Consider the following 11391-nt stretch of genomic DNA (forward strand, 5'->3'; position numbering starts at 1 on the left):
AGGCCTTGCAGCCCAGAAGGGGTGCGGGCAGCCCAGCACCTACTAGCAGATCTCCTGGGCTCACCCGCAGGGGCAGCAATATGTCGGCTGTCTCACCACTTCCACTTCCCCCCACCCCTCTAGCAGCCACCATCTTTCCTGGCCTTGGAGGCGGCCACAACCCTAACTCCTCCACTCTCTCTCCTACTTCCCAGACTGGCCTTCGAAACTGGAAAACATAGAGCCTCCTTGGGAAGCCTGAGGCCTGGCCCCCTCCCCCAGCGTGACCAGCGGAGCCTCAATCCAGCCCCGTGGGGGTTCTGCGTAAGGCAACCTAGGCCCTCTCCAACCCAGGGCTCCCTCCTCCTAGCCCAGCCCACTTGGTGCAGGAGGGGTGGAGGGATCTGGGGAAGGCCAGAGTGTAAGAGGACTTAGGGGAGGATCAGCAGAGGGTTTCGGGAGTGATGCCTGAAGAGAAGGATCTGGAGAGCAGGAAGCAGGGAGCAGGGCTCGCTGAAGGGGTTCCAGCTGGAGAGGGAGCTCAAGAACAGTTTCCCACTCGAGAGGTTCCTTGGGTCAGAGTGCACAGGTGGAGGATACAGATTCCAGACTAGGGATGTGGCACAGAAGGAGAAGGAGGGAGTGGGTGGGGGGCCTGGTAGGGGCCCCGCGGGATGCTCATGCCCAATAGGAATAAAAGGCGCAGGTGAGGAAAACAAGCGGAGCCTGAGGGTTGGGGAACAAGTGGCGGGTATCCTGGGGGTTTGGGTAAAGTGTAGGGAAGGATGGCGGGGGCTCTGAAGTTCTGTGAAGCTAGTTAGCAAGGGGGGATGGCCAAGCAGGGCACTGGACCGCGGGTGTTGGGGCACTGTTGACTGGATTTGGAGGTCTGGGGTCCGGGATGGGATAGGGGTCTGGTCTAGAATCTGGGCAGGATCAAAGGTCTAGTCCAACCTAGAGTTTTCAACCCTGGTCCTGGCCCAAGTGTGGGGTCCCAGACAGCCTGGGTCTGGGAGTTTGAAGCCCTAGTCTGGGAGGTCAAAGTCCTTGTCTGGGGATTCGAGCTGGGAATCAAGGATCCCAGTGCGGGACGCGGCCTCACCCAACAGCAGCAACTTCACCTCCCGCGCCGCCTTCTCTCCGTCCTCCCGCAGGTTCTTGTCGATCATCTTAGAGCGCTCGGCCGCCGCCTTGTCCTCGGCGCTCACGGTGCAGCCCATCCCGCCGTCCGCCGGCCCGGCCGCCGCCCGGCCCCCACACGGCCCACGGCCCGGCTCGGCCCCGCCCGACCCACTCCGCTCCCACCACCAGCCCTCTGAGGGAAGCTCTCGGGTCGGCAGTTCCGAGCGACTGCGGGAGGCGCCTTCCCTACCGCCGCGCACCGACGGCGGGGCGGGGCGGGGCGGGCCGGGGGTGGGGCCTGGGCGAACCAAGCCTGGGACTGGGCCGGGGCGGGCCTGCAGGCGGGGCCAGAGGAGATTCGAGGCTGGTGATTGGCTCGAGGGCGGAGCGAAGGGGGAAGTTAGGCACCGCCCAGGCTCGGGCCTGGGCTGCAGGCGGGGCCACGCGGAGAAAAGGCAATAGGGGTGTTTCCAAACCCAGGGACCCGGCACTGGGCGGGCTGCAGGCGGGACCGGGCTGTGATTGGGTGCGGAGCGCCGGGAGCTCCGTTGCTGGACAGCCGGGAGGGCGGATCTGTTAGTCTGAGGGTGGGGATCCGGTGCCCTCGAGGGCAGAGCAGGAACCAGCCCTCTGAGCTTCTGCGAGTTGGGCGAGTTAGGTGGAGGAGGCGTGTCTTTGTCATTTGTTAAAGTTAATGAGTCCAATAAACTTGTTTTGGGATCTACAGAACTCGGGAGCCTTTCCGGACTGCGGTTTTCTCAATCTTAAGGCGGGTTTACCGCCTTCTCCCTCTGGGTTGCAGCAAGTCGAAAAAGGGGGAAAAAAGGCCGGGCGCAGTGGCCCACGCCAGTAATCCCAGCTCTTTGGGAGGCCGAGGCGGGCGAATCACTTGAGGTCAGGAGTTCGAGACCAGCCTGGCCAACATGGTGAAACCCCGACTCTACTAAAAATACAAAATTTAGCCGGGCGTGGTGGTGGGCGCCTGTAATCCCACCTACTCAGGAGGCTGAGGCGGGAGAACTGCTTCAACTCGGGTGGCGAAGGTTGCAGTGAGCCGAGATCGCGCCATTCATTGCACTCCAGCTTGGGCGACAGAGCAAGACTCCGTCTCAAAAAAAAAAGAAAAATTGATTTCCATCTTTACACCTTTGCCTAGGCTGTCTCCTTTAGCTAGGTGGCTTCTCATATCCATCCTTCCCCAATCTACCAGGAGGCATTCTTAGGCAGGCAGCCATCCTGGACTCCAATCTGGGACCAGGCAATCAGGACCCAAGGGAGAAAGGGAGAGAGGGTGAGAAGGTGGAGAGGTAGGAAGACAGGAGGGCGGGCAGGCAGGGTGAGGGGGTTGGGAGGGAAGAAAGAGGAAGAAGTTGCCACTGGACTTCTAGAAACAAAAGTGGCCATTACTTATGACCTGTCTCTTCCATGGCCTGTCCACATCTGGAGGTGGCCATTATCCCACATCCCACCCTCCTGTGGCCTGTCCCCACTGGGCAATGGCTGCAACCCTATGGCCAGGCAAAGGTGGGGCAGAGGCAGCAGTGTTTCTAGCTGAACATTTCAAGTCTTTCTGATCCTGTGCTCCAGGAGGAGCCCAGAGCCCCAGCCTCGATTGGACATTTGAACGGTCTGCCAAAGATTAACCACGAAGGCATTTTGTGTGACCCCAGTGCCATAAGGCCAGGAGGCCCCAGCCCAAAGACAGGGAAGGCCCCTGAAGCAAGACAGGGTGCTTGCCACCAACAGCCCAGTGTTTAGCATAAACCCCTTCCTTAGAACCTTGGTACACATTTTGGCTGGGCATGGTGGCTCATGCCTATAATCCCAGCACTCTGGGAGGCTGAAGCAGGCAGATCTCTTGAGGTCAGGAGTTCAAGACCAGCCTGGCCAACATGGTGAAACCTTGTCTTTACTAAAATTACAAAAATTAGGCCAGGCGCGGTGGCTCACACCCATAATCCCAGCACTTTGGGAGGCTGAGGTGGGTGGATCATCTGAGGTCAGGAGTTCAAGACCAGCCTGACCAACATGGAGAAACTCTGTCTCTACTAAAATACAAAAAATTAGCCAGGTATGGTGGTGGGCACCTGTAATCCCAGCTACTTGGGAGACTGAGGCAGGAGAATCGCTTGAACCCAGGAGGCGGAGGTTGCAGTGAGCTGAGATCATGCCATTGCACTCTAGCCTGGGCAACAACAGCGAAACTCCATTTCAAAAAAAAAAAAAAAGGCCAGGCGCGGTGGCTCACGCCTGTAATCCCAGCACTGGGAGGCCGAGGCAGTGGATCACGAGGTCAGGAGATCGAGACCATCCTGGCTAACACGGTGAAACCCCATCTCTACTAAAAATACAAAAAATTAGCTGGGCTTGGTGGCGGGCACCTGTAGTCCCAGCTACTGGGGAGGCTGAGGCAGGAGAATGGCGTGAACCCAGGAGGCGGAGCTTGCAGGGAGCCGAGATGCTGCCATTGCACTCCACCCTGGGTGATAGAGCAAGACTCTGTCTCAAAAAAAAAAAAAAAAAAATTAGCTCAGCGTGGTGGCACCTGCCTGTAATCCTGGTTACTCAGGAGGCTGAAACAGGAGAATCGCTTGAACCTGGGAACTGGAGATTGCAGTGAGCTGAGATCACACCACTGCACTCTAGCCTGGGCAACAGAGCAAGACTCCGTCTCAAAGGCCGGGCGCGGTGGCTCACGCTTGTAATCCCAGCACTTTGGGAGGCCGAGGCGGGCGGATCACGAGGTCAGGAGATCGAGACCACGGTGAAACCCCGTCTCTACTAAAAAAGACAAAAAATTAGCCGGGCGTGGTGGCAGGCGCCTGTAGTCCCAGCTACTCGGAGAGGCTGAGGCAGGAGAATGGCGTGAACCCGGGAGGCGGAGCTTGCAGTGAGCCGAGATTGCGCCACTGCACTCCAGCCTGGGCGACAGAGCGAGACTCCGTCTCAAAAAAAAAAAAAAAAAAAAAAAAAAAAAAAAAAAAGAACCTTGGTACACATTTTGTTCCAGCTCCCAATCCCCAGGCTGGCTGTTCTCCCTGGAGTATCTGCATATCCCTATCTGAATGTCTCTCTTGCTGAGGAGTCATTGGCCTGGAAGTCCTCCAATGACTCCCTCAGGCCCCCCTCCTGTCCTGAGACATGGGATATGATGCCCCATGTCCACCACTGCTCTGAAGTTCAAGCAGGCCCTGCCATGGGCATGCAACATGTTGAGGACACATAATGCCCACCAGGGCCACAGATATGCTGTAGACACCCACACATAGGTCAGCCTCCAACATGCCTCAGATCCACAGAACACACTCTACAAAAATGGGTACACATGGCCAAGAATACAGTCTGTCCACGCACGGACTACAAACTGGCTTCTAAGGTGGGCCCCTCCCCTTCCCTCTACCCGTCACCCTGCCCCAGGCTTGAGAGCCGATCCTCGCTCCTCTGGCCTCTCTAGCCTGCTCCTAGCAACAGCCAACAGCTCTCACAGTTGCCAGGCAACAGGGAGACACTGTCAGCCCCTTGGAGGCCCAGCTCTCAGTAGGTGGGCGCAACACAGACCCCAATCTATGGAGGCAGGGCAGGATGGGGCTACTGGAAGGCATGGCCTTCCCCAGCCTCAGGCCAGGTCCTGTGGTTATGGCACCCTTCCCGTCAGTTAGCTGCTCCTTTCCAGTCCTATGCTCTTCCCAGGGAGTCCAGCAACCCTTGCTTCCACCCTGCTAGCTGCTCCTTCTCCATCTCCATGGGGTCCCCAGAGCTATGGCCAGGCCTCTGCTTGCCACTCCAGTCATACACCTCCCACTCCGGGGGCTCAGAACCCCGCAAGGTCCTCTCCAGCCTGACCTCTTTGATTGCCAGCCCCATGTCCACCACTGCTCTGAAGCCTCCCCAAGACACCTAGGCACCTCAAATCCACACTGTCCAGAACTGGGTACAACCCATCCCACTGGCCCCTGTTCCTAGGCTCTCCACCACTTCATGATCCCCCCACCAGCCATAGCAATGACCCCCCTCCCCTACCCCTATATGCCGTCAGCCTCTTCCCTACCTCAATTTCCCCTCCAATCTGTATTTGTTCTCTGTCCCCACTATCTCCCAGCCTAGGACTCTAGCCTCTTCCTTGGCTCTCCTGTTTCCCTACAATTTATCCTCCATATGGCAGCCAAGGGCATCCTACTGAAAGAAATCACATCACCCCCTTGCTCGGAAACTTTCTGTGGTTCCCCAATGCCCTGAGAGTAGATGAAGCCCCCACACACACTAGTTTGGACTCTGCAGCAGGTGAAGGCTGTAGGCTGGCAGTTGGAAGCAAAGACTCTGGGGAGCAGTTTGCAAACTTGCCAGCTACTTGTTACTTTGGACAAGTACCAGAAACTCCCTGTGCCTCGGTTTTCTTATCAGTAAAATGGGCCTGATGGTTATACATACCCAAAGCACAGGCAGAGGTCAGGACTCCAGGAGCAAACATGTAAAACATGCAGAATGTGCATGGCACATAGGAAGCCCTCAATAAGGGTGAGGTGTTATAGTAGTGATTTCTTTTTTTTTGAGACTGAGTCTCGCTCTATCACACAAGCCGGAGTGCAGTGGCATGATCTTGGCTCACTACAACCTCCGCCTCCCGGGATCAAGTGATTCTCGAGCCTCAGCTCCCCAAGTAGCGGGGATTACAGGCGCCTGCCACCACACCCGGCTAATTTTTGTATTTTTAATAGAGATGGGGTTTTGCCATGTTGGCCAGGCTGGTCTCAAACTCCTGACCTCAGATGATCTGCCTGCCTTGGCCTCCCAAAGTGCTGGGATTGCAGGCGTGAGCCACTGTGCACAGCCCCTTTTTTTTTTTAAATAGAGGTGGGGTCTCACCATGTTGTCCAGGCTGGTCTCAAACTCCTGGGCTCAGGAAATCCTCCCACCTTGGCCTCCCAAAGTGCTGGGATTACAGGCATGAACCACCGTGCCTGGCCCAATAGTAGCGATTTCTGTAAGGCTTTATGATTGTCCCCACTCAAGGGTCCACCTCATGTCCCTCCACTTGCAACACACTGGCACTCCAACCATCTGGCTTGCCTTGCTCTCTCCATCCCCCGATCTTCCCTCCCATCCCCCTACCCTGTTAAATTAATCCCTCCTCCCACCTTTCATTCCCTGGCTGTGAGCTGGGCTTCTCTGAGTCCCATTGTCCTCGGGCTTCCCCTTCCCCAGCCAGATCCCACTATTCTGGTGGTGGGTCTCTCCCACTCATATCCCTAATTCCAGGCCCCTTGCAGGGTGGCAGGTAAATATGTGTGAACTTAAATGAGTAAGGCCGGGTGCGGTGGCTCGCGCCTGTAATCCCAGCACTTTGGAAGGCTGAGGTGAGCAGATCATGAGGTCAGGAGATCGACTATCCTGGCCAACATGGTGAACCCCATCTCTACTAAAAATACAAAAATTAGCTGGGCGTGGCAGTGCATGCCTGTAATCCCAGCTACTTGGGAGGCTGAGGCAGGAGAACTGCTTGAACCTGAGAGGTGGAGGTTGCAGTGAGCTGAGATCGCACCACTGCCCTCCAGCCTGGCAACAGAGGTAGACTGTGTCTCAAAATCAATCAATCAATCCATCAATCAATCTCTTCATCCTGGAGCTGGGAGCTGCTGCTTCTATGGAAATATTCATGTAGTTGTATACACAGAGAAAAGAGAAACCAGTGGTGCCTGGGAAGGTCAGGAAGCTTTCTTTGAGGAGGTGATGTGGGGAGGGCTAGAGGGAGAAGAACAGTGAGGAAGAATATTGCAAGAAGATGGAAGAGTACATGCAAAGGTAGGGCGGTAGGTCTGAGAGGCAGGAGTCTGGGGAAGGGCCAGCAAGAAAATCAAGGCTGAGAGCTAGAGAAACAAACCCCTTGCTTTGCAGCTGAGTCAGCTGAGGTCCAGAGTGGGCCAGGAGCCAGTCACAGTCATCCGTGAGGTACATCGTGGGCATCTCAGTTTCTTCATACTCAGGAATCCAGGAGTCCTTTCAGGAGAGGTCATTTTGGGGGCAGAGGGCAGCTGCCTAGCCAGGGCCTCACGAGCACCAGAGGAGGCATGACTTGTCCCCATGCCCACCAGGCCCAGCACCGCTTGGACTGGACCATAAAGGACAATGGAATGACATCAGCAGAGTTGAGGGTGGCCCCTCAGCTGGAATGGAGAAGTGGCAGCTGCTGGCTGACCCCTACTGCCAGAATAGCCTTGGGGCTCACCACAGGCAGCACAGCAGGTCCAGCTTGGCCTGGGTTCCTATCAAGCAGTAGCCCTGAGCAGGGTGAGGAACGAAGACCCTCTCAGTGGGCTGTGACATGCTTGCCTGCAGGCTCTAGGAAGGGGAAGCTGCTAGCACTTCCCCAAAGGCAGTTTCAGGGTGGGGGTGCCTGTCCCTGCCCAGAGTCCAGGACTAGGTAGGACCCCACAGGGATGCCCAGAGTTCAGGGTCATGGCTCCCAGATGACAGGGAGTCCCTGGCCAAGGACCTATGACCAACTCAATCATAGCCTTGCAGCTACTGCTTGTAGACCTCGGTGGCCACAGCTTGCTCCCGCCTTACTGCCCTGGGGCAGGCTCTACTTCCTGGTACATCTCCTGCGCTTTCCCCTTCCTGCTTCTTAGCCCAGTGGAAGTTCTGAAACTGGAGTCAGCCATCCTGCCCTCCCTCCCTGCTCCCTGGCAGACCCCTCTTCCCAGGCCTCTCTTCATCCAGGAAGAAAACTCGAAAGCCTGCGGGTCCTGGATCCCAAAGTCCCCCTTTCTGGTCATCCACCCTCTTCACAGATCATTGGCTTTGACCTGGAGAATTCAGGCCCCAGCACCCCTTCCCCATAAGCATCTGGATTAGGCAAGGGGGCCCAACCTGACACAGGGGCGGGGGCTGGGGGGCAGTGCGGGAGGATCCAGAGGAAGGGGTCATTTCTTCAACCACTGTTCCCTGAACATATTGCCTGCCAATGTGCTGAGAACCCTATGGTAAAAGAGGCAGCTGGGCCCTGTCCTTGAGGAACATACACCAAACAAAGAGGGAAATGAACTTCACCATTTCAGAGGAAATCAACAGGGTGACACTAGAGCCGCTGGGAGGTATGTGCAGGAGAAGACAGTCTGAGGAGGGGATCTTTGAATCATGTGGAAGGACCAGTCTTGTAACAAGCCAGAAGAGAGTGACAACAGAGGCAGCAGCAAGTGCAAGGGCCCTGGGTTGGGAAGGAGCTGGATGCTCCCGAACCAGAGAGGAGTCCAGCCAGGCCAGAATAGCGACAGCAAGAGAACACTGGTGTGAGAGGGGACTGCCATGAGGCATCATGGAGGAACAAGCCACAGAGGGGGTTCCCAAGTCTCCAGGGGATGCTGAGGTAGGGGCACCAACATCTCCAAGCCAGTGATCCATGCCTAGCCCTACAAACCCAACCGGTTCAGGCATTCAGGGTGCTCCTGTATGACTGGGGAGGAGCTACCCAAGCCCTGCAGGGAACTCAGGAGCTCTCAGGGCTTTGGGGCCAAGGACTAAACTTAACCTCCCTCCTTCTCTTTGTCCTTGAAGCGTTCATGGTACAACCTGCCACTGTGCCTGTTGCATAGGCAGTCTCCAAAGGCCACCTCCCCTGGGAAGCCCAGGGTCCTTGGGGGTCCTGGGAAATGATAAATCAATTCTATTCCCAGGAGCTACTGCTTTGTTCATGTTATTGCCTAGTCCTCTTTGCCATGCTTTCCAAAGGCTGGGGCTGGTAGCCTCTCCCTCGTTAGGGCTGTCAGCCTCTCCCTCGTTAGGGCTGTCATTAGCACTGCTTCCTGGAATTTAATTTAATGAAGGAGCAAAAACAGCCCTAATGAAGGTGATGCAACAGCAAACAGCCAACCAAGGTGCACCTTGCCAGCTGGGCTCAGGGGCTTCCTGTAGATTGTGACTAGGAGCAAGGGAGTAATAGGGGAGGAGGGACCTGTTGCGGGAGGGAAGCTGGTCACTGAGTTCTGGACACACAAGCATTGCTCTGCCTGTACCATATGGAGCAAATACTGCGATCAAGGCCAAGCAGACAGAATTAGGGAAGTGGGCCTTGTGAGGAGTGACTTCAGGCTGTTGGAGAAAAAGCTTTTGAAAAGCCATCAGCCAGTGCAAAGGCCCTAATGTGAGGGCCAGCATGGCATGCCATGCCAACAGGACAGGCTGTGGGCTAGTACCGGGGGCAGAGGTCTGCAGGGGCCAGATCATCCCGGCCATGGGGCAAGAAAGCTTAAATTGCATTCCAAGTATGAAGGAAACAACTGGAGGGTGTTGAAGGCAGAATGACATCATCTGAATTTTTTTTTTTTTTTTTTTTTGGAGATGGAGTCTTGCTCTGTCACCCAGGCTTGAGTGCAGTGGCGCGATCTTGGCTCACTGCAGCCTGTCTCCCAGGCTCAAGCGATTCTCCTGCCTCAGCCTCTGAGTAGCTGGGATTACAAGGCGCGCCCCCACGCCCGGCTAATTTTTTTGTATTTTTGGTAGAGACGGGGTTTTGCCATGTTGGCCAGGCTGGTCTCAAACTCCTGGCCTCAGGTGATCCGCCCACCACCGCCTCCCAGAGTGCTAGGATTACAGGCGTGAGCTACCGTGCACCGTGCACCGTGCCCGACCAACATGATCTGATTTTTAAAGTTCCTTCTGGTTGCTATGAGTAGTAGAACCTGAGGATAAGCGACATGGGAGGATAGGAGGTGGGCACCATTCGAGGGAAATGGAGTGAAGCCTGTGGAGGCAAGACTGTCCTGTCTCCTGGGAGAAGAGAGCTCGTGGGGGGGGGCGGGGAGCAATTATAACGGGAGTTTTTGTTTCCTCCAGCAGGTTTAGGCGGCCTGGTCCCCATTCAGCCTTCCCTCCAAATGGGCGTGGCTCAGACACCTAAAGATCGGTCTAAAGGGGCTCCCAATGTCCCCATATCTGCTTTCCCGCCTTTGTGCACCTCTCTACCTCTAGTAAGCCTTCCTTGCCCTGCCCCGGGTCTTGGCCAGCGGTGGGCTCCCCAGGGACCTCACCAGGACGGCATTTTGCGAGGTAAAAAGCCAGGAGGCTCAGCAGTGGACCGAGAGTTGCGCAGGGTGCAACCTTGCAGGGTGCTACCTGCCCTTGGCCCTGCCCACCGCAGCCCTTCCCTAATTCTTATTTAACCCCTTGTCCACTCCCAGGGCAACCTCCTAGTTCTTCACCTCCCCCCAGGTTTTCTCACCCACGCCCCGCCCACGGCGTCCTCCCCCAATTCTGGCCTCTCCCTCGGAGCCGAAGCCGGAAGCGGCCTCGGGGTGCGCTGCACCGCCTCTTCCGGGGCCTCTCTAGGCCGGAGCGCGGGATTTCGGTGGCCGGGAGAGGCCGGAACGGCTTCGCGGGGCAGCGGCGCCTCCTGGCGGGCCTGGGGTGCGGAGCGGGAGCCGAGGCCGACCTAGCACCTCCCCGCGCCCCAGCCCCCGCCTCGCGGCCCCCACTCACGGTGGCCCCCACCTTGCCTGCTCTCCTGCCTCGCTCTGCCTCCGGGCCTGGCCCCCGCCTCCGCCGACCTGCCACTCCTTGGCCCTCGAGGCCCGGCCTCCGCAGAGCTGCAGCCGTCACTCGTCCTCTTGCAACTAGCCCTCTGTGGCACCCCATCGCCCTTGCCCCGCGCGGGACCCCACCTCGCCAGGGTCTCCAACCCGATGGCCGCCCTCGGCTCACCCTCAGAACGTCCCCTGTGACACCCGCCTTTCTGCTTCCTCCAGCCTAGCGTCTTCACATCTCCGTCATGAGACGCTCCCTCCTTCTCCCGCTTCCACTTCATAGCAGAGATTAGACGGTGATTTGGGTGATTCTCCCGCTGGGCATCTCGCCTGCTTCCTGAGGGCGGGATAGCTCCGTATCGCCCATGCCAGCCTAGGGCCGCTGCGCCGTGGGGGCTCGGATGCCTTGCTGAGTTTGACCTCAGAGTTGTCGGGAGGTTAGAGAGGAACTGGGTAAAATTTGCCCTCAGAACACATAGTCAAGGGCGGGTCTGGGGGTCCGGCCCTTTCCTCTACTGCGGGCTTCCCCCAAGGTCAGGCAGTCCGTGGGGGTTCTGGCTGGCTCCCTGCAGTACACACCTGCGCCGATGCCCAGCGTCGAGGCCTTACCCATCCCGGGGGATCTCTCCCCTCCCGCCTCCCGCCCTTCTGTCGGCTTTCCTCCCACGGATCTGCCAGGAAGCCTTCCAGGACTGTCCTGGAGCCTCAAGGCTCGACCGCACGGCCATGGGTACCGACCATCCCAGCCACACGGCTGGGCAACGTGTCGTGGGTC

The 11391-nt window shown here is 57.4% G+C and overlaps 1 protein-coding gene across 2 annotated transcripts in view; it reads right to left on the reverse strand.

The window, feature by feature from the left end:
- The window catches only part of GNAI2 (G protein subunit alpha i2), a 33512-nt gene extending 22121 nt beyond the window's left edge, over positions 1-11391 (reverse strand). Inside the window, exon 1 of one of the 2 annotated variants that reach the window (XM_055276435.2) lies at positions 10795-11391. In XM_055276435.2, the coding sequence (XP_055132410.1) occupies positions 10795-10897 (103 nt within the window). In that variant the 5' untranslated portion in view covers positions 10898-11391. Of the gene's footprint in view, positions 1-1081; positions 1333-10794 lie in introns of those variants that run through there. The other variant, XM_055276427.2, reaches the window with a different exon arrangement.

Source organism: Symphalangus syndactylus, chromosome 1 (assembly GCF_028878055.3).
Source record: "Symphalangus syndactylus isolate Jambi chromosome 1, NHGRI_mSymSyn1-v2.1_pri, whole genome shotgun sequence".
Lineage (NCBI taxonomy): Eukaryota > Metazoa > Chordata > Mammalia > Primates > Hylobatidae > Symphalangus > Symphalangus syndactylus.